Raw genomic sequence first — 22839 nt, forward strand, 5'->3', positions numbered from 1 at the left:
GCTCCATGGGACTGGAGAAAATCATAGTTACCAGAAAGTCTCTCGGGGAGCTTTTTGTAAATGACCAGGAGGACTAAGTCACTAAGACTCCTTAAGTGGGTACGGTGGGGGTTAGGGGTAGGGGAGGTTGGGGGCTTGAGACCCCAAGGGGCCTCCGGGCTGAACAAAAGGTGGTTACATAACTGCCTTCTAAGGAAGGTGGGCCAGTGGGGTGTGCAGGACGGCAGCAGGGTCGGGTTCTCAGGCAAGGAGGCAGTTCTGAAGTTGTCCCCATGCTTTAACCTCCTCCACCCAACACACAGCTGCTCCATTAAAAACACACATGTAAAGCGTTTTGATTTGAAGAGGTGTCTAACTGTGGCCAGCCCAGGGTGCCCATGGGTCTTGGCATGGCCCTGAAGCCAGGCCCCAGCCGCTAGGGCCCTTCCGGTGTCAGCCAGCCACATCCACAGCCTGCAGGGCCCAGAGCCTGTCTCAGAAACTCAGACTCTGTTCAGTCGCTCAGAGTGTCCTCCCAACTGAAGATGGAGAGATCGCCCGAGGCGCTGAGAGGATGTTGGCAGCACACTTCAGAGCCTGCAAACTCTGAAGTTGAAGCAGAAAGAATTCTTCCCCCCCAGACTAGAAGGAGCTAAGGCCAATAACATAAGAAAGCTGGGGTGGGGGTGGGGCATGAGTTCAGCCATGGATCCTCCCAGGGACTGCCCCAGCGAAGAGAATGGCCTGGTTTCTGACTGCGACCAAGCCAAGCAGCCTACAGCCTCCGCCACAGGTCTGTGTTCATAGAAGAACCTGGTGATAGGAAGGTAGCGACAAGGAGCCGGGGCAGAGGTGGGGGCAGTGCACTCCCCACCACTGTGGTTGAGCACCTGCTGCATACCAGGCATTGTGCTGTGAGCTGTATATGCACCATCTCATTTGACTCTCCCAGCAGCCCTTTGGAGGAGGAACTGTTGTTCCCAGATGAGGACATCAAAGCACTGAGTAGTAGAGCGACTTGCCCAAGGTCACACCGCCAGTCAGCATTAGAGTGTGATTCAAAGTTCATGCTCTTCCCACTATCCTCCCTCCACAAAGTTACTCTTGCCCCCTGCCAAGTATAAAACAAAATAATTTCCACGTCTGAGATTCCAGAATTCTCAGACCATCATTCCCTTCCTTAGGGGATAGCTGGGGAGCTGCTGTCCCCCACGGCCGCACCAGAGGCTGCCAGAAACCTCCTGCCTTAGCAGGCCTGTCCCCGCAGCCCCCATATGCCTGCTGAATGCACAGGGGAGAAGAAATAGGGCACCCAGTCTACCGGCTGCCACGCACTTTCATTCATCCTCTCCCCAAGTCAGCAGACCAACCACTCAGATCCTTACGCAGCCAACCAGACCAAATCCCCAAATGGCCAACACTCTCACCAAAGAGAAGTCACCTGCGTGACTCACAAATGGGAACTACAACTGCGCTTGTGGTTGGCATGGAGCCGACAAAGGGCAAGGCTGTGATCTGGCTCCCATCCCCTCCACGGGCACCGGGCCAGCTGAGGGGTGCCTATCCCAGGTCAGCCTCTGCTGGGAGGCCCTAATCTTCCCTGATGCTCTGCTGGCCAGCCCCCAGTCCCCAGCAAACTCCACTTGGGTCCACTTGGCCGTGGCCTGCATCAAACTAGACAGCTTCTGACGCAGATACCTCCTCCCAAAGATGCCTGCCCTCGGCCAGTGTTACACACCAGTGTGCTCCCCCTGGGCACGACATGCCAGGCAGCAGCAGGCCAACCCAAATGAGACCTGGCCATAGGCAAGCCATCGAACAGAGCCGAGAACGGATGGCCATGCCCCATCAGGCTCTGTCACTCCACCTGAGCAACACAAAACCGACTCTGTAGACCCAGTGAGATGCCAAAGGGGAGAGACATTCAAGCACAGGCATCCCTGCTGAGAGCTTGCTGCTCAGATCCAAGTCCTAAGCTGAAGCTGGTCCCAAGCTCAAATCAGAGCCTTGAGGGTCGAGGCTGGCCGAGGGGAAGCCAGGCAGCCAGGGCTGCGGCCACCGGTGAGGCCCTTACCTTGCTCTCCAGGGGCGAAGCGGCCAGCTGTTGCTGCTTGGCGATGTTCTCCGACAGGCACCAGCACACTCTCTTCTTCTGCTCCTGCGAGTGCGCTTCCAAAGTGAATAAGCACTCTGCCTTCTGACGTCAGGGAAAACAGAGAAAAGGATGGTCAGGGCTGCTCCCTGGTTCAGGGGGCTCCCATGCCCCAGCCCATCCCTGGGCTCCAGAGGGTGAGGCTGCAGCAGGGAGGGGAGGGCCCACTAAAAGCCACAAATGCACACTAATCCCCAGTGACATCGAGGCAGCCAGAGGAGCAGGGAAGCTGGTTCGGGGGCCAGCTGGCGAGGGAGCGGTGTGCCCGCGGGATGGGGGGAAGGGCGGGAGGCGTTGGTTCCCAACACAGTGGAGGCCTGTGGAGAGCCACAGGACAGAAATGGTGAGGTCACCCCCGGGGACAGGCAGCACAAGGCAGCAGCTGGGGGAGCACAGGGGAACCCAGAGGGCCAAGGTCTCCAGGCCTCTGACGCTCTGTGGAGCCCGGACCCCCTTCCCGCTCACACAGCACCCCCTCCCCCACCTCGGTGCAAGATCTGATCACAAGGGCAAGGTTAGATGGGCAGGTGGACAGACGTACCAAGAGAACTCAGACAGAAACTCAGGTCCCTTGAGAAAGTCTTTGGCAGGTGCAGTCATGTGGCCCCTACGGCCGTACTAGTGCCTGGCATGGGAGCCGGGGGCGCCCCAGGGCTCCTCAGCTCCGTCAAGTGCAATGACAGACTCCAGCACGAGCGCTGCTGTCATTCCAATCTCATCTTGCCATGTAACCTTGTTAAGTGCAGTCTCGTCCCCCCAACTAGACTAGAAAGTCGTTCCAGAAAGGCCTTTTCCATCTGGGCCCAGCACGGTGCGTGGCCAGTGATGGCCTCGGTAAGCTCTGGCTCCCGGAGGGACTTCGGGATGAGGTCAAAGGCAGGCCAGCTTTGGCACAAGCACCAGGGCGCTGCCTGCTGAGACCCAGGGAGGGGGGCCCCCCTGGGGCAGGGGTGGGAATGGGGGTAGCTGGACCATGCTGGGGGGAGGGGCGGGGGGGCAGTCCAGCACGCCCAGAGCGATCATCCACTCTAGAACACTCTGGTCAGGGGACTGCAGGCTCTTTCTGACTCCACTGGAATTTGATTATAACCTCACAGGGCTGCGATTACATGAGCTCTGCCGGGGAGCTGAGAGCATGGGCTGGATGGCTTGGAACAGAGAAAAGGGCAGTGTTTCTATGCAGTCCTTGTTCCTCGGACTTCTATTGCAGTCGTTCTCGGAGGTCCACAGCTAGGAGGAAGTGGCAAGGATTGAATGAATCCCAGCCTTGCCACTTCCTAGCTGTGGACCTCAGGAAAGCCTGTCAGATGCCAATGGTAATGACATCACCCCCTCTTGGTGCTCGTGAGCGAGCAGGGAAGTCACAAGAACAGTCCGAGGCCTCGACAGAGAGCAGCTACTGTTGTTATTACTCAGTCCTTTGCTCACTTAATAAATATTTACTGAGCGCCTGCTACATGTCAGAGGCTGTACTAGGTCGTAGGGGGGTAAGAAGCAAGTAAGAGACACGGAGCCCTGGCCCTCAGGTTGGGGCAGAGACCATAAACCATTGAACAATGGAATAATATCATTACCAATTGTGAAAAGGCTAAAAGGGAGAGGTTCTGCTTGAGCCTGGTGGTCAGAGAAGGCCTCTCTGCAGGGGTGGCATGCGGGTGAAGGCCTGAACCATATAGGCCGGCGAGGCAACTGCTTGGGAGAAACTGTTCCAGGCAGAAGGAACAGCACATGCAATGGCTCTGAGCTGGGATGGCTACCAGCATCTTCGAATAGCATGCAGGGACGTTCACCCAACCCTTCAGGGTGGGGTCGGCTCCCATGCTAAGTGTTCCCAGCATGCCAGCCGCTCCTTCCTGCCCCAAAGTGCTCAGGCGCTGGTCTTCCTAAAAGCATCAGAGAGGGAAGAAATCGCCACCCTTTGGCTTCAGAGAACTGGGCAGATGTGGTGAGGCAATTGTCCCACTTAACAACAGATCCCCTCCACTTCTCAGAACTGCCCCCCCACCCCCCAGTCTGCTGCAGGGAAAGGACAGGCCCAGCAAAGAAGACCCCAGGATTCCCCAGAGGGAAGCCAGCTAGGGCAGAACGTGTCTCACCATGTTCCCCGGCCAGGTCAGGGGTGAGGCAAGGACCATGGTCCCTTCCAGCCTAGACAGGCCATCTCTCCACAAAGCTGGCCCTGCCTGGACCTAGCGTTTAGGGCTTCAGCACATCCCTTAAGCTCCCAGAGCCAAACCTCTTCTTCTCTTTCTGTTCCAAAGCAAGAATTTTAGCCTTAATAACAATTCATTTTCTCTAATTATCAGTTTTAAAGAGCGCTTTCCTTTTTTTTTTTTTTTTTTTTTAAAGAGCGCTTTCCTATCCATGCTCTCATTTTGATCTCGACAATTTCATGAAGAGGTAGGAAGGGCTTAGACGGTTGCTCCCAAAAGCAAGGAAGGGGAAAACCATGGCTCAGAGTGGCTAAGGGCCTCCTCCAACTCTTATTGCCAGCAAGTCCCAGAAGCAAGACTCAAAGCCTTGGAGAAACACCCGCTGAGATTTCATCCCCCAAACCTGAGAGGCCCCCAGGAGGCCTGCTGAGTCACTGCCCACTGGCAGGAATGCTCCCCCTTGCAGACTGGGCCCAGAAGCAACCAGAGCACGAAAGCCTTCAAAGAGCCCTGCCAGCCAGTGGGTCTCAGAGCAGCTGCAGAGCTCACTGGTAACTTTTTGTACTACTCTACACTGCTCTGAGCTCCAGGATCGTGTGCCTTTCTACAGAAGTGCAGGAAAGCCTCCCCTCACAGTGAGAGGGCTGCCAGCAAACTCATCTTGAGTCACCCCCCCCCCACATACCATACCCCACACAGTGCTAAGCACTTCACTAGGGGGGTCTCAGTACTTCCAATAACCTTGCAAGGTAAAGGCTGTGATTATCTCCATTTTACTGACAACCACAAGAACCACTTCCTCTTCCTTGCCCTGTAGATAATCTCTTTTTAGAAAATCGTGTTTCTCCCTGCCTGGGATGGTAACCATATGACCTATCTCAATGTAGAGTTCAGGGCTGAGTCTCTGGCTCTGAGAGCTTGAAGCTGAAAGCCCCATAATGCTAGAGAATCCAGAAGCCTTCTGAGGCACCAAAGACCTAAACCCAGGCCTGGCCCCAGGGGCCAGGGGTTGGCTGTCTTAGATGGGCAAACATGTTGGGGAGGCCCTTGCTCCCAAGGCTCCTTTCTAGGAGCTTTGGAGGCTGATCTGGTCAAGAGAGAAAGCCTAGAACCAACTTCCTCCAGGGTAGCTGAATTCCCATCTGTATACATCTGTCAAATCAAGGACCTATTGCCTGCCTGGCTGCCCTGCATATGAACAGTCTCTCTTAATCCCGAGTGATCTAACTCATTGGTTTCAATGCCGTTGCACACCATGCCCTCACATACCAGGACCCAGGGTCGAGGCCATAAGCAGCCTTAAAGGCATCCTCATGTAACTCACTCAGAGAAGGGGCCTCCTGATGGAGCACTGGGCCTGGATTTCTGCATTCAAACACGAGCATCCTCAAATCCAGCCAGAAACCTGGGTGCTCCCGGCCTCTGTAAAACCCCTGTCTTGGGCAGCCCGGGTGGCTCAGTGGTTTAGTGCCGCCTTCGGCCCAGGGCCTGATCCTGGAGACCTGGGATCGAGTCCCATGTCAGGCTCCCTGCATGGAGCCTGCTTCTCCCTCTGCCTGTGTCTCTGCCTCTCTCTCTCTCTCTCTCTCTCTCTGTGTGTGTGTGTGCATGTATCTCTCATGAATGAATAAATAAAATCTTAAAAAAAACAAAAACCTGTCTTGCCATATCTCCTTGAATTAGTATTATCTTTGTAGGAACTAAAACCCCTCCTGCTACTGTTTGTTCACTTGCCTTTACAAACATCCTCTCATTTAAGTCTAATGACTTTATGACACAGGTAGGAAGGAAAGGCACAGCCTTTCATTTTTCAGATGAGAACACTGAGGCTTGGAGAGGGTAAGTCAGCGGCCCGGGGAGACCTCAGGAAAGGAGATTCAGAGTCTGTCCCCTGCCTCCCCTAGAGCCTGCAGTCTTACCGCGTTTGTGTAACTCTGTATGTACATTACAAGGAACATGAGATATTCCTCTTAGCTTTCTTTTTAAAAGGTCAATAAATCATTGGTGATGTCTCTAATGGAGAATAAATGAATATGAAAAGCTCTCCCCCTGTTATGAAGCTGACAATAACAATAACTACCATTTATGGAGCACTCACCCTGTGCCAGGCTCTGTGCTAAGTGCCTTGACCAGGGTATCTTATTGAATCTCATTTAATCATTACAACAGCCCTGCCAGGTAGGCCCCATCAGCCTTGTTTCAGAGAGGAGTACGTGACTGGCCCAGATCACTCAGTTAGGAAATGGGCAGAGCCATGATTCAAGTCTAGGTCTTCCTAACCCCAAAGCGCAGACTCTCAAATTAATGGAGCCAGGATCAAATCCCAAGAGAATAGTTCTTGACCGACATGCCGTTTGTCCCAGTGACCTTGGTGTTCCCAAGCCAGTAGGAGGCTGTGTCTGTCCCACAGGTTTGCAGGGGCTGAGGGATACCTGTCCAGGAAAATAGAGACTCCAGGGCCGAGGACTACTTAGGACAATCCCACCCAGCACCTACTGCTAGGAAACAACCAAAGCTGCTGCCCACCCACCCCCTCCCCAGGCAATTGAGGCTTTTGGAGTGCAGTAGAAAACCTCTCAAACTCCTAACTCTCTTGCCCCAGTTTCTTTTCTGGGTGCTTCCTGCATGTTAGACAATGAAGATAAACCACTTGTCAGAAGGTCCAGTGACGATGTGAGTTTGGGGTTCCCCGTGGGATCCAAAAGCATCGTGTTGAGCCTATGTGGGGCCACAGAGCAAGCAGGCATCCTGTCTTCCCGTTACAGACGTGCCTCTCACAACAGCCTCTTAGGAGAAAAGAGGCTTCTGGCTGCCTGTGAGCTCCGATCTCCAGCCCCTCTGGATTAGAACTCCTGGCACTTTAACTGAAATAAAAGGCCCTGAATCAATATCCCTTCATCAATCTTTAGAGAGCTAGGCGGTCACAGTTCCCTGGAAGCCAATAAGCAGAAGTGCTTTTCTCTGGACAAAACAAACCAGCCTGGCAGGAAGCTCTCCTGGCATTAAAGAACCTGGAGCTTCATTTCAGGCCCTGCCAGGGAGAGCTAGAATCCAGAGGGGTGAGGCTGAGGGGCCAGTGCTCTGACTTTTCCCAGCCTCGTTCACAGCTGCTAGGCTGGTGGCTGGGCTCTGTGGAACCGACTACCCATGGGCTCTGAAGCGCCTCTGCCAGCTACTTCCTGTGCCTGGTGGAATGTGCCAACCAGGGGAAGACATCCAATGCCTTCCTGGGCCTTGGGTCACCATTCTAGGCAGTCAAGGTCCTCAGTTCAGCTCCAACAATGTCCACTGCCCTTTAAAATGCTCTGCCCTCCCATGAAGCTAACTGGTCAACTCCGCCTTCTCCCCCAGGCATCTGTTCAGCCAAGGGGACTCTCTCGAAGGCCTGAACCCCTTTTCATAGCCAGGAACTAAAGGGATGATTTTTAATCGTAAGCGACATACACACTCCTTCTCCAAAGGGTACCTTCCTCTTGGACAGCGAGTATAGACCATGCCCTGCCCACAGCATCTTGTCCCACCAGACAGGTTGGTGTGTCCAGGACTTTTAGGTGGAACAGACTTAAGTAGAAGCAGAGGCTGGGAACGGGTCTAACGAATCCTTGCTTAGAGTGGATACTGCCCCTGCTCCTATTAGCAGAGACATGAGATTGGGAATAGAAATTTGGCTGAAAATTCAAGAGTTTCTATGGCTCCGTAGCAATCAATGTTTTCATCACCACGGACTTCTGTGATTAAAGCCCTGGTGTGATGATATTTTATCTCCCAAAGTATATCAAGCAGTAAGTTGTCTGCCTGCTTTTGTTCAGCAAAGGCATAGCACCGCCCATACGTGCTTCTGAGCAGACTGAGATAACCAGGAATACCAATCACACGGAGTGGGCATCATTCCAGCCCCAAAGCGCAGACACTCAATGTTTCATTTAGCCTGCATTAGCTGGCCCAGGTAAACGTGCAATTACATCTGTGCCCTTTAAAACGCTAACAAGATTCTTCGAGAGGGGTCATGGGTGGTACTTCCTGGAAAAAGAGGGAGAAAGAGGCAGGCACAAGAACCAGGGCAAATCTCCAGAAGCAAGGCTACCAACCAAGTAAAGAAAATGATGCATAGCTGTCAGGCCACAGCCTCACTCTGACCCCTGCAGGTGCTGGAGACCAGAGGGTCCTAAGTGGGGGATCACAATGTCCTTCTGTCCCCTCGGGGCATTTTTTTTAAGATTTTCTATATTTATTTGACAGAGCGAGCAGCAGGGGGAACGGCAGAGGGAGAGGGAGAAGCAGGCTCCTCGCTAAGCAGGGAGCCCGATGTGGGGCTCGATTCCAGGACCCTGGGATCACGACTAGCAGAAGAAAGATGCTTCACCGACTGAGCCACCCAGGTACCCCCCTTCTAGGCACTTCTGTGCCCACTGCTCTTCTACGCAGAGGTGAGAGACACTGAGGTAGGGACTCCTGTCCCCATTCTAGGGCAGGAAACCCCCCAGGACCACGGTATGAGATGACATGGAGCCTGGCACTGGAACCCAGGACTAGACACAGACCAATGTCTTCCCACTAGCACCAGGCCACAGAGCTCTCTCTTCAGATCCAGAGGCAAGGACTCACCTCTGCTAGGTACAGCACACAGAATTTCAGGTCTTCTGAAGAACCTTGGAGGAAAGAAAATATAAGACTTGCGTTAGAGTCGGCAACACAGTCTAAGCAGCTATAGTACTGCCAGCTGCCTCGCCCAGAAGCCCGTGTGCAGTACCTTCCAGAAAAAGAGGAAGAAGGAGGCAGGCACAGGGGACAGGGAAATCTCTAGAGGGAAACGCACTTAGGAACTAAGCAGATGGAGGCACAGCAGTAAGGGCTTTACCCACAGGTCTGCATCACCCCAAGGATGCTGCAGTCCCACTCCCTTGACAGGCAGCCAGGAACACCTCTGGGCACAGGTTCAGGGAGCTGTCACCTGCCTCAGAAGGCTTCGGTCTTTCCATGCTCCCTGCCATGAGGGACACGGAGGGACACAGAGGCAGCACATATTTGGGTTTTCCTTGAAACGCTCCCAATTGCCTTTGCCATTTCAAGGTTCAACAAGGGGCCACTTACTTGCTGGATGGACCTAGGAATGTGTGGGCTGTGCAGCGAGATCCCCAGTCATGGGCTGGATGTTGCCCGCAGATGGCCTCCCAGCCTGGGCCCAGCCCCTCAGTGTGTTTTCCTAGAGCCCCGATTTCCAATCCCAAACTGCCCACCCTCCACTTCTCCACCTGGGAGGCAGCTGGGAGGAACCGTCGGGCTCCCCGTGCCTCCAGCAGAGGGGCTAAGGCAGAGAACCTACAGACGACCCATTTGGTCCCAGCGCTTCAGAAACACTAAGACCAAGAGGTGACCCCTGGCTGCTGGGGAAGGCTCCTTGGAGGAGGATCCTCTTGAACTTCAATGCAAGATGGGAAGAAGGACACTCTGGGAGGTGGGAACAGCACTGGCAAAGGCACGGACGTGCAGAAGCACAAGCTGTGGTTCAAGGGATAGCAAGTGTGAGGAAGAAACCCTGCCCCTTCCCTGACCATTGCGGGCTGCTCCTCGGAACCTGGCATCACTCCCCACCGGGGCATTCTTCGGGGCACAGACCAGGGATGGTTAGCAATTTCCTGAATTTCAAGCAATTGACCTCACTGGGCAGGTAGTCATTTTTGAGAGAAACAACCATACCACATGTATAACAACACACACTTACAGTGCCATGTGCCGACCGCTGTGCCACCTGCTGTCCGTGCAGAAGCTCGACCCTTGCAACAACCCCCAGGATGCAGAGGCCACTAGCATCCATGATTCGTGTGGGGAAAACTGAGGCTCAACACACATTTGAATCGAAGAAATTGTCCGAAAAACCAAAATGGGTTGCAAAGTAAAGCTGACCAGGTAACAGAGATAGTGGGGCAAGCCAACTTCTAAGGAAAGCAGTGAGTGAAGGCCCTCGTGTGGGTGAAGACCAGGTCCCCCTGCAGCAAGCATACCGGCAGTTCCCTAGGGCCAGGGGTGCCAGCAAGAGCCAGAGAAAAATAGTCCAATAGTCCAATGCGGGGGTGGGGGGCAGGGGAGTTCACTCTGGACTCAGAAGAAATCCTGCTACTTCTCCTCACCTAAAGGAGGGTCGGGACGGGGAGGGCCCCCCTAGGAAGCTCATCATGTTTAAGAAACCTCCCATTTGGAAACTTCCACCAACTATTTGCCTTGCTGAGGGTGGAGACAAGGGGAGGTGGTTTCTTTTGTTTAAGAAAACATTCTGGATGCCTCCTTGGCTTTTTCTAGAAGCAGATCTTAGTGCCAAGGGAGAAACAAAAAGATCTATGTAAGAAAATAACAGAAATGTGGGTTTTAGAAGCTGGCAGTGAGAGAAAAGAAGGCTCCAGATGGGAGGGGAAAGCCAAGGAGATGGGAGCCTCGGGGAGACAGGAGGCCGAGAGGTTGGGGGAGGCTCAGCCTACGACATATTCCCAATGGCAGGGGGTGGTTGACGGCTGCTTGACAACTTCCTGGGCTGTGACACCCCCTGCCACCACCCTCCTACATTACCCCAAACCTTCCCTGAAGTCTGTTCCACATCACAGCCTTGTGCTGGCAGCGCTTTGAGAGAAGGATGGAATGGGGGCAGCGCTCAGCATGGCTCAGAGCCTCAACAAGGGACAGCAAGCCCCCGGAGCCCAGGGTGCCAGGAAGGAGGCGTAGCCGCGGAAAAGTGGTGGCTGACCCAGGAGAGCCACCTCACCCCGTCAGAAACCCTTCTGGGACATTAGACTGGGCCCTGGGCTTTCCAGAGTGTGGAGAAGTACAAAGAAAAGAGACCTGGAGGCAGCACACATTTGGGTTTTCCATCCAACACTCCAGCTACCTTCATCATTTTGAAATTCCACTGCAAGTCACTGGCTGCTGGGTGAACCCTGCTTCCCACCAAGGACTGTGGGCCATGCAGAGAGAGGTCCAGAGGCCCAGAGATGGCTTCCTCTCGAGTCTGATCCCTCTGTCATGTTCCCAGAGCCCTCTCAAGCCTGCTCTGAGATCCCAAACTCAGCCATTCGCCAAGCACTCCCTATGCTTGCATGACAAAGCCAAGAGGGGTGTTGTTTCCATTTTCCAGTTGCAGAAACTGAGACCCAGGGAGAGAAAACAATTTGTACAGGCATGCAGTAAATGAGGGGTGGAGCTGAGATTCGAACCCAGGCTGGCTGCCTCTGAAGCCCGAGTTCCAACCAGTGCGTCACATTTCTGTTCCCCCTGTCCCACACCCCTTTACTTCTCTGCATCCCACCAGACTCTGTACTCCTACTCCAGAGGTGGGAATGTGTCTCTCCCCCTGCTATGGCCTTGGAGGCAGCTGGCACTGAGGTGAGCTTGAAGGATGTGCTCAGCAAATGTCAGCTGACTAAATTTAACTCCAAGCATTCCAGCAGCTGGAACCCTAAGCAGCTGAGTTCCCGAGACTGGGTACCTGGCTCCCTCATGGTGGATGGAGAGCCCAAGAATCAGCTGGACATTTCCAGGCCATCCTAAGAGAACAGAGCAGGCCAGGAAGACACCCTGTGGGTGGGACGCTGGCCCCTGGGAGAGAGAAATATAAAGACCAGCAAAGCCAGTGGGCGGCAGAGACTGGAAGAGGCCACAATGGGCCCTGGATGACCAGAGATGTCCCAATTGTTAGCACCAACTCTCCACCTGTTCCCATTATGCTGCCATTCAGACCTGCTGTAGTTTGGGGGATGCTGGGGAGGAGGGCAGGCGAGGTTCACGTGGCCACCACCAGCTGGGAGCCCTGGAGAAGTGTGCCCCAGCCCCTGAGCTGCGCAGCACTTCCAGTCTCCTAGTCGCTCTCGCATTCATTCAGCCAACAGACATTCACTGGGCACTCAAATGCTCTGTGCCTCGTGCTAGGCCCTGAGAGGATGCTTGGCCAGCAGAGCTAAGCTCCATTCGGGCAACTCACACACCGCAGTCATTGCTCCCTGGGTGGCATAGGGTCTTTCCTGCTGGGAAAAGCCCTTGTCAGCCCCAGCCCGCAGGAAAGGCAGGGTGTGCTCCTTATTACCATCTTCTTTGCCCCAAACTGAACTTTCTATGCATGTTGACACACCTGGGAGGCATGAGCAACACTAATCAGAGGCCATTCTGTCAATAGAAGCTCCAGCAGAGGCCCCAGATGGATCTCTTAAAAGCCTCACTCAGGCCCTTGCTGCTGCAGTGGAAGATGGGCTGGAGGCCAGGTGCCGGGACTCAGGACCCTGGGTCCCACAGCCCCAACTCCAACTGCAGGATAAGGGGACACTGGATTTCTGTGAGCCCCGGGAACCACAAGCCTGTCTCAGGGGGGGCGGAGGCAGGGGGAGGAGGGAGGGGCTCCACCAACGTCTGGAGGAAAATCTAAGAGATGAGACATGCACTTGTATGCTCAGTGTCACCGAGCCTTGTCCCTGGAGAGCCATGTTCACTGTTTGCTGGAGAAGGGGCTGAAGAAGGGCAAGACAACATGTCTGCACCAAACCACCTGCACCAAACCGTCGCAGCAAGTCCAGAATACGTGCACACTCACACACACACACCTCGACACCCATGCCAAGCCAGCAGGCTCTGCTGGCCGTGGTCCTCTCTCCTGAGGAGTGCCAGCCTTGGCCACCCTCAGCCTACCATCTACCTGCAGGGAGAGGATGTGGTCTCTAGCTCAAGGAAGCCATGTCTGCACAAGGCTATTGCTTACATGAGCTCAGCATCTGGAAGGTCTCTGCAACACCTGAGGCCCCACACCACCCACTCGGACCAGCCACCACCCAGTGGAAGACGGAGCTCACCCAGACTCTAACTTCAAGGCTTGGGTCTGAGGGCTCCAGGAGGGGAAGAGCCAACCAATCCCCAGCCGAGCACCCCCAGCCCACCCCAAGGGGTGGAGGCAGGATGTTTGGGCACCATCTATACCATCTCACAGCAACCTCATGTCAGGGCATGTCAGGGCTGGGAAAGACCATCAAGGATGGGTCCAACCCATCCTTCACAGTCTGAGACACCAGAGTCCAGAAAAGGGCGCCAGCCAGCTGAAGTCACAGGGCATGTTAGCAAACCCCAAACTCCCAGCTCTGACCCTCTGCTCTTCCACGGCCTCTTCTCTCCCACTCCAGTCCCATCACAAAGCATGGCCAGTTTGAGCCTCTCTTCTTTCCCCTCCCCTCTTCTAGCAGGAGGCTGAGCAGATGAGTGTCCTGGGCTCGTGGCCCCAGACCTGGGTGATGAGCATGATGAGCACAACTGAGTAAAGGTCTGGGTCTTATAATCAGTCTGTGCATATTATCGGGCACCCCATCCCTGGCTGGGTCCTGATTGAGGCAGGGTATGTGTGCAGGGGGTGGCAGGGATGGGAGAAGAGGGTGGAGGGGTGAGCAGGGGAAGCTGGGTCTGAGGGAAACAGGGAGGGGCAGGGAAGCCCTGGGCAGAGTCTGCTGCAGCTCTCACCTGCCCGCCCACCCCCCGCAGGCCCTGGGGAGCCAGGGTGGGAGCTGCAGCAGAGCTTAATCAGAGGGCTGCCTGTGGCTACCCTGCAGGAGGGGCTGGCCCCGAGACGGGTGACCTGCTTCTCCCCACTCAGGGGCGGCCCTGCTCGGTGGGCAGGAGAAAGCTCGAGGCAGAGAAGAAGTTGTAAGTGACTTCCTGTGGGGCGGCCCGAGGGGAGGTTCTCACACTCCCTGGGTTCCTGAGGAGGAGGAACCGTGCACAGGAACACAGGACGGCTCTGCAAACAGGCAGGAAGTTCTCCTGGAGCAAAACCCGTCAAAACAGAATTCTTTCGCAGGGTAATATTTTCCTCTCTGCCCCTGTCGCCCGTGCTCAAACAGGTCTGTTGTTGTTTTCATAATGTGGGAGAGGAAATCAAGCCCCTTTCAGCAGGGACTTTAGGCGCCAAACCAAACCGCTCAACAGATACTCCCAGCTGGCTTCCCGTTCCCGAGTAGAGGAGGCCCGATGGAAAGTTTGCGGGGGACCTTGGCTCCACGGTCTCCCGGGACCCCTGCTCCCCGGGCCCTGGCCTGGGCCATGCGGCTGGGTGCAGAAGGGGCAGTGCTCTCCTGTCTGGGATGTGCGTGGCAAGTGGGGCAGCAGGCAGCAAGCACCGGGCACCTGGTGTGGGCCAGGCCCCTGCATATGACCTTAGTAAATCTGCACAGCAACCTACCGACAGCCCCACTTACACGTGAGCCCCCAGGCTCAAAAAGGTTGGAGTAGAACGTGCCCAAGATCACAGGCAGTGAGCGGCAGGGCCGAGATCTAAGCACAGGTCTGTGTGAGCCCAAAGCTCTTCCCACTCCACGGCCTCCCTGAAATGTGTCTGGACCAGAAACCTCCCAGTGGAGCTCAGGGCGTACAGCCTAGGATGAAACGCCAGTGTCGCAGAGCCTAGCGGCCCAGGGACAGGACTGGCCCCAACCCCACATGCTCAGATGCCCCACTGATGGCTGGCAGCCCGCCTGGCAGACGGGTCAAATCCAAACTGTGCATCCGTACCGCCCAGAGTAGCAGGACTCAGGGCAAGCAGGAGGGAGTCCAGGGCACCTGGGGCACGCACTTACCTTCCTGCAGCTTCACGCTCTGGAGGTAGAGGGGGTTCCTCAGGACATTGCAGCGGCCCGGCTCATCTTCCTTGGTGAAGAGCAGCAGGTCCGAGTAGGCAAACAGCGTCACCTGCATCCCAAGAGAGCAAACAGAATTGGCTGCTCTGCTGCCCCAGAGCCCAGAAGCCACGGTCTCCCTGGGAGGCCCAAGTAAGGAGTCTTGGTCATCTCTGGCAGAACTAGGATCAGACTCTCAGTGTGGCCTTGGCCAAGGACAGTGTGATCTACAATCAGGACTTCCCTTTGGTCTAGAGTTTTCTACACCTCTAACTCTTTATCATGGGGAGGGTGTAGGGAAATAGGATAAAACACGACCCTCACCTTCCACGGCAGGTGACCCCTGCAGGCCTCTCCACCTCCACAGCCCAACCCCCGCCAGGCCATCTTTCTGACTACAGGCCCCTGGAATCTTCAGCCCAGCGCTGCTGGCTTGGCGCCACTCGGGAGCTGCGGGATGTTGGCACATTTGCTTGTATTCTCCTCTAAATGTCTGGCTGAAAGAGCGCTGCACTTGGAGTCAGAAGTCACAAGGCTCTCCACTAAGGAGCCATGAAAACCTGGTTAGGGTCCCCAGAGCTGATGCTTCAGTTTTCTCATCTGTACAGACAGGGGAGTGTCCCTGCCCAGGTCCCTCACAGGCTTCTTTCACGAACCCTGTGTAGACTGAATTGAAGCATCATGCAGTGTGAGGTCTTATGATCACATTCCTCGAGGATAATTTTAACTACATTAACACATAATCAGTTCAAGAGAAAGCCAGCTACTTACGCTCTAATACAGACATGTATGTGACTTTTATCTCTTTTATGCGCTAGCTGTTCCAAAAATAAAAGGAGAAAGCTATTTTTAGACATTATAGGTAAACCAACAGGCATGCTCAGCATAGTTTCGTGCTAAAAAAAAACTACTTGATCCCCTAATGCCACTAAAGATTACACTGTTCTTTGCTTTGTAAGCCTTGCAGCAGCTCTTAGTTAAAAGCAATAAAATCCAATTGTAGATTCTCCAAAGAAAACAAAATGTTATTAATTATGTGAACTTCCCTTTGAGGTATCAAAACCTTGACACCTTATCTCTTCTGAGGTAGGAGGAGTTACCCAGAAGGCTTGGCGTGCACCCTCAAAGGCCACAGCGAGTTATGCTCGGGGTGATTGCTGAAGTTTAAGAAAGTCAACATGTTGACATTTAGCTATCAGACTGTTAAAGATGACAGAATAACTCTACCTCTGATGCTCTAGCCTACAGAAATACCTACAAGGATATATTAATATGAAACTATAAGGATGTTCTCAACGGTATCTTCATAATAAAAAAAAAGAACACAGATACCCAACAAGAGAGGATGGATAAAATAAATTATTCTAGGGGCACCTGGGTGGCTCAGGGGTCGAGCATCTGCTTTTGGCTCAGGTCGTGATCCCAGGGTCCTGAGATCGAGTCCCACATTGGGTTCCCTGCAGGGAGCCTGCTTCTCCCTCTGCCTATGTCTCTGCCTCTCTCTCTGTGTGTCTCTCATGAATAAATTAGTAAAAATCTTTAAAAAATAATTCAGCCTTCATATGGGAGAATTTTATGCAACTATCAAAAGAATAAAGTAAGGCTATGTGGACAGAAATGCAGGTAAAAATCTGTCCACATGGTGCCCACATTGCCCTAAAAAGCCAAGTAGCTCAATGTGCAAAAATGCCTAGATTTTAATCCAATTTTGTAACATAAAATTGTAGATTTATACATTTTTTAAATGTCTAAGATATCACACTCTTCCCTTTGGGAGCAAAATTTCACTTTATACATTTCTGTTTAATTTGCATTGTATGACAAGAGAGCCTATTACTTTCGTGATTTAAAAATACATAAATATTTTTCAAAGGACCACTTGGCTCCTTGAGCACAGCACAAGCACAGAGGTTTGGAGGAATCTGGGCCACAGGGGCAATGGGGGTGTCCTTGAGCAGGAGGCTCTCAGGGGCTCTAGCTTCTCCAATGGGCACCCAACACGAGAGCTCTGAAAATGTGGGCTGGGAGAGATTCTGGTATGCCTCTCCAGACTTCTCCCAAACCACAGTCCTGACCCAAAACATCCCAAAAGTAGGCCCATCTGTTAAGTTCTTTCTTTCTGCTCAGTGGATTCTTACTTGTAAATAGCATCACTGCCTTCCTTCAAAGATGGGGACCATGCAGCTCAGAGAGCTGAAGTGACCTGTCCAAGGCCATACAGCCATGGACCATTGCCCAGATTTGTCTGACTCCAAAGCTCTTATAACATGGAGAGGTATCCATATGCCTACATCCATCCTCCCCCTGAATGCGAAAGGAGCCAAGCATGGACCAAAAGAGAAAAGCAAAGGAGACCAAAAATGAAGTTAAAGAAGGGGGAAAAATGATCTAGGACCTGAGGGGTTGATTCTCTGAGCAAACTTGCAGGTTTTCCCACTAAAAAGAAATCTGGCACTCACACCTCCGGACCCATAGGGAAGCCGGCAGGGGAAGGGTTCGAGGGGGGGGGGGCAGTCTGTCAGGAACCTAAAATGTAAAAAAAAAAAAAAAAAAAAAAATCCCAGGCTCTAAGAGAGCTAGGTGGATGGCAACTTGGGAAGAACCATGGGCAAGGTGAGAGGAGCTCCAGGCCACTACTCTGGCCCCAATTCCCAGTGCTGAGAATGTGGTCTAGACAGGAAGTGATTAAGGCATGAATGAAGAATTTCCCCAAAGGTCGGGTCAGGGAAAGGACAGAGCTGGCACACAGCTGGATGCAGGGCAGAGGGGCAGGGGGATCCCTCTCCTGTGCCACCAGCACCCTGCCGGCCTTCCTCCAGAAGGAGCCATAGCGGCCCACAGTGGAGTGATGCCATCTCCACGGCCCAATTACCTGCTGCCTTCCACAACAGGCCATGGGGCCTCCGGGTGCCTTCCCCACATTTGCTCCAAGGACACATCTGCTTTCCCAAAGGGTCAAAGGCTGAGAGATCGCTTGGTTAGGAAATCCTTGCAACTTGGAGGTTCACTTCTCCCAAGGAGCCCTAAGCAAGCTCTCCCCAGAGATCTTGCCTAAAGGCAGAGTTTGCAGAAAAGACCTTGGTGCCTTGGTTAATGGTAAACTCAGTGAGTCAGTGCATGAAGTGAGGGTGTGTCTGTCTTGGGCCTCATAATTCCCCTGTGACCCTGAGCACAGGGCCTGGTAGATGCTCAACAGCTATTGTTTGAATGTGTAAGGGAGGCTACACCATAGTGCTGATTTGATCTCAGGGCACGTTACTCAAGCGTGTGACTTCTGGGAGGGCGCAGAATGTGGGGCAGCCCAATGTGAGACTCATCAGCTCCCAAACGTTAGCGACCTGGAGCACGCTCGGAGAAGAGACGGGAAGAGGAACAAGCAGGAACATTCCAGGAAGAAAGATTTCTGTTATGGGTAAAAGGGAACTTTCTACAATTTAGCATTCTCCCGTAACAAAACCTGTGTGTGCCTGGAGGGGCTGCCTCTCCCGATCCAAAGCCATCTGGAAAACCATCAGCTGGAAAGTTACAGAGAAGCAGTCAGAATGGATGAGTTCTGAGGGCCCAACCAACGCTGCAATTCTACAAACTTATCCAAGCCCCTCTTGAATTGGTTTGCATTTTTGACCTAAATGTACCAAGATCCATGTATTGGCTGCCAAGCATGTTTCATGAAAAAGAAAGATATTTATTTGTCTTCAAATCGTTTCTTTCAGTCTTCAAAAGGGATCTCTTAGTTCTAAGACTCTAAAGATCCACTAGACAAAGCTTTTTTGGACAGACTGTAAACATAATCAGGCTATGGCTCCAGCCTGTGCTTGTCAGTCTGTTTTTCAACAAACATGCCAGAGGCAGCATGGGATCGTGAAAGCACTGCTGAGCCAGAGATCCAACTGCTAATCTTGGCTCTATCTGTAATGGGCCTTGAGACCCCTGGGTTCCAGTTGATCTCACTGGCAGCCTCACCTTCTTCATCTGTAAAGTGGGGACAACTGGCCTCTCTCTCAAGGATGCTGCAGGAGCTAATTTAAGGTCTACTATGTTAAATGCACGTGCAGTGAGAAGTGTTTGAGTGCCCAGTGGTGAGAAGACAAACAAAAGAGCAGATTTAGACATAGGTATGTGTTTCAGGATGGCTGTCATTTCTGCCTTCATCTGAGTCTTGTGAATTTGTAGCCACACGTCACTTTCTGACCCTTGGCCACCTGACTTAGCTCCACCACACACTTACTCATCAAGCACAGCTCCAAGCGATTTCTTGTTCCTAAAACTCAAATCCCCCTCAGCAAGGTGAAGTTTTACTCTCTCAGAGGTAACTCAGAAGATATGCCAAGGTTTTTAAGAAAGCTCCTCAAGAGGAAGTCCAGAAGTGTAGTGAGCTTGGCACCTGGGGGGCTCAGTTAGTTAAGGATCTGCCTTCAGCTCTGGTCATGATCTCAGGGTCCTGGGATTGAGCCACACGTCAGGCTCCCTGCTCAGCAGAGAGTCTGCTTCTCTCCCTCTCCCTCTGCCCCTACTCCTGCTCTCTTGCCTGCTTGTTTGCTCTCTCTCTGTCTCAAATAAATAAATATTTTTTAAAAGAAGAAGGGCAGCCCGGGTGGCTCAGAGGTTTAGCGCCGCCGTCAGCCCAGGGAGTGATCCTGGAGACCCGGGATCGAGTCCCTCATTGGGCTCCCTGCATGGAACCTGCTTCTCCCTCTGCCTGTGTCTCTGCCTCTCTCTGTGTGTGTGTCTCATGAATAAATAAATAAAATATTTTTAAAAATAAAAAATAAAATAAAAAGAAGAAGTGTAGTGAGCAATGCCAGTGGGGTAGAAATAAGCAGGGAGTTCCCTAGAAAAAGAAAATCCTCACTTGGAATAAACAAGTTCTGGTTCCCTAGCTGAGAAAAAACAAAAGCAGCCTCCTACTTAGCCACAATTACACATAATGTCCCAGAATGCTGAGGCTGAACGGGCCCTTAGAGATCAGCTAACCTCAGCTGCCTCAAATACACACACCACCACTGTTCAGAGGAGAACACTAAGGAAAGGATGGGGAAGTCAGGAGTGAGCCAGCCGCAGAGCAGGAGCTGGCTATAAGCTTCCAGCCTCCGGGCTTCCTGAACATTCCACTACACCACGCTGCTGCTCAGCTCCGCTGAGCCCCATTGCCGGCCCAATCGCCAGCAAGCCCCGCAGAGGGTTCAGTCAGATCCCAGGGCTCCAACTTCAGCGCCAAGTAGATTTCACAGGCCTGAGATGGCTCTGGGGACTGTGTGGGTGAGGGAAACTCCCCCAGTTAGAGATAAGAGATAAGAAACTCCCGGGCAGAACTGTGTGATCTCCACACCCAGGCCTCCATCGGCAGAGCTAGGGCCCAGAAGAAATCACAGATGTATCCTTCATAAGAGGAGCTGGGATTTGGGGTAATACAGACCCAGAAAACCTGAGCAACTGATGCTCCTTCAAAAATTCTCTTTGGCTAATAGCTCCAATCTTCTCACCTACAAAGCCATTCATCACAGCCGGGGTGAAGGAAGTTGAGATAGACAATGGAAGATCTTCAGGGGCTGGGAAAGCTTTCTAACCATCAAAGATGGACTACACAGCTTTGAGAGGTAGTGAGTTCCCCATCATTGGAAAGGTACAAGAGCAAACTAGGCAGCCATTTGATAAGGAGGGGGATGGGAAGGGGGACGGGGTGGAAGCTTTCAGGATTTTCCTGCCCTGAGACTGTACAATTCTAAGACCATCAGGAAGAGAAAAGTTAGGGGCCTGGAGGATGCTGGTGAAACCCTACCTGGGAAGCACACATGTCAGCCTTACCTCCACAGCCTTGTTCCTCCCCTCGTACAGCAGCAGCTCCTCAGACAACAGGAGTGTCCGGGCAGGGTTACAGAGATCTAAAGGCTGAAAACAATGTGGGCAATTCAGAGAAGCCCAATGGAGACAGGGTGGGTGGAGGGGGAGGCAGCTTGCCAGAGCCAGCCACAGAGAACCCTGTCGGCCGCCGACCGACCGAGAGAAGGCTCCAGGCTCCCCCCACCCCGTGAGCCCACACGCCCCCTCACACACAGGTGGAAACAGAAAGACAGATACTCTTGTCCTGGGCGGAACTGTTGCCACCACCTTCCCCACCGAGCTCCACTGTAAAAGCCATGCTCTGGCAGGAAGTCCAACCACATGTTTAGGTGCTCACCATTCTCCCCCGAGCTCCCCGACTAGATGGGCTCTGGGGGGCCCTCCCCACCCTCCCTCCATCTGACCCATGCAGGGCCTCATGGAAAAGTCCCTCCTGCCAGGCCCAGGCTCTCAGAGATACCCTGAGAGCCTCATGCCAGATTTGGTCACTTAAGTCCCTTCAGAGCCAGCCCAGTCCCCACTCTACATTCATAACACCTTGAGTAGAGGGCCTCCTGCTCAGCCATCAGTCCCCAGGGACCAGTTCTCACCCAAACTCCTCAGCCACACCATCATCCTGCCCCTTTCCCACTCAGGAGCCCCTGCCCCCTGCCCAGCCCAGAGAAACCTCCCTAAATTCTGGATTACCCAGCAGGACTAATCCTCGGTGAATATGTATTTATAACATGGCTTCAGGTACCCAACACCAAGCAAGGTGCTGGAAGAAAGATAATGCAGCAGATGTCAACTGCACACAACCACCTGGATGGATCTCACAAAGACTGTGAGGCAAAAGAAGCAAGGTCCCAGAAGAGGCCAAACAAAATATGTTATCCAGGAAAGCACAGAGAGATGGTATAAATAAAGGAAAGCAAGGAAATGACTCTTAAGGAGTCGGGCTCATGGGTAGGCCTGGCAGGGAGGAGAGCATGAGGATCTGGAGGAAACATACGGCCTTTGGAAAGGCAGCAATGGCCTACGGCTTTATCTTAGGGGACACCTGCTTCGTGATTATTTATTAAACTGCACACTTGTTATGCCATTTTTGGTTTAAAAACTTTACAATTTAAAAGTTGCTATAACTCTCTGAAAACAAATTGTCATTTTTTGTAAAGATTTTAAAAGGAAAGGGGGAAATAATCCCAGTGGATGTACAGACCTCTGTGGTCTCGTCCTGAGAAAGAGAAGAGACCAAAAGAAAGGCAGGAGCCATCCGGGGAGAGGTGTGTCACCTGCCAGAGGTGCATGGAGAAGGAAGGCATGGTCAGAAATGAAGCCCCTGACTGTGTCACCTCTATGCTGCTGATGAGAGGACCAACGAACACAGTCTTTCTGGAAAGCCATTTGTAAATATATATAAAGAGCCTTTGACGTGTTTCTGGCCCATGACCCCGTCATTTCACTTCCAGGGCTCTCTTCCAAGGAAAATAATCAGAGGGGGCAATTCATGCGCAAGGATTTTCATCACAGAGTTGTTTGCAATAGCTAAGGAGGAGATAGAAGTATATCTGAACAGAGAGCTGGTTAAATAAATACATGTCCGTAAACTAGAGTAGTATGCAAGCACTGCAAAACAAAGGCTTGGAGAGTATTTAGTGACGTAGAAAATGTTCATGCTGCAACTTTCATTTCAAAAAGGCAAAATGATAGGGGTGCCTGGGTGGCCAGTCGGTGAAGCATCTGCCTTTGGCTCAGGTCATGATCCCGGGGTCCTGGGATGGAGCCCCGCATCAAGGCTCCTTGCTCAACAAAAGGCAAAGGAATAGAAAATGTACAATAAAAGTTGTTTGGTTTTCTTTCTGGAATGTGTACACACACGCAGAAAAGACACCCGAATGTTCATGCTGATTTTGTCTGGGTGGTGGAAGACATAAAGGGAGGAAGGGATGGAAGAAGCAGAGGGAGCAGGAGGAGAGGGAGATGGGAGATGAATCTCAGGCCACCAGCTCATACTGGCCAGACACATTTGCTAAGACCAAGGAGGCCAGACGCCAGAGCTCAAGGCTCACTTCCAAACAGCAAAGCACCTGATGAGCCAGAAAAG

At 52.8% G+C, this 22839-nt stretch overlaps 1 protein-coding gene across 7 annotated transcripts in view; it reads right to left on the reverse strand.

Moving 5' to 3' along the window:
- Positions 1 to 22839, reverse strand: part of RGS3 (regulator of G protein signaling 3) — a 123608-nt gene that overhangs the window by 52687 nt on the left and 48082 nt on the right. For 6 of the 7 annotated variants that reach the window (XM_055301679.1, XM_055301678.1, XM_055301680.1 and 3 more), the window contains 4 exons: positions 20721 to 20804; positions 14877 to 14988; positions 8890 to 8933; positions 2054 to 2176 (listed from right to left, as the gene is read on the reverse strand). In XM_055301679.1, the coding sequence (XP_055157654.1) occupies positions 2054 to 2176; positions 8890 to 8933; positions 14877 to 14988; positions 20721 to 20804 (363 nt within the window). Of the gene's footprint in view, positions 1 to 2053; positions 2177 to 8889; positions 8934 to 14876; positions 14989 to 15239; positions 15462 to 20720; positions 20805 to 22839 lie in introns of those variants that run through there. The other variant, XM_055301683.1, reaches the window with a different exon arrangement.

This window comes from Nyctereutes procyonoides, unplaced genomic scaffold (genome assembly GCF_905146905.1).
Source record: "Nyctereutes procyonoides isolate TBG_1078 unplaced genomic scaffold, NYPRO_anot_genome, whole genome shotgun sequence".
Lineage (NCBI taxonomy): Eukaryota > Metazoa > Chordata > Mammalia > Carnivora > Canidae > Nyctereutes > Nyctereutes procyonoides.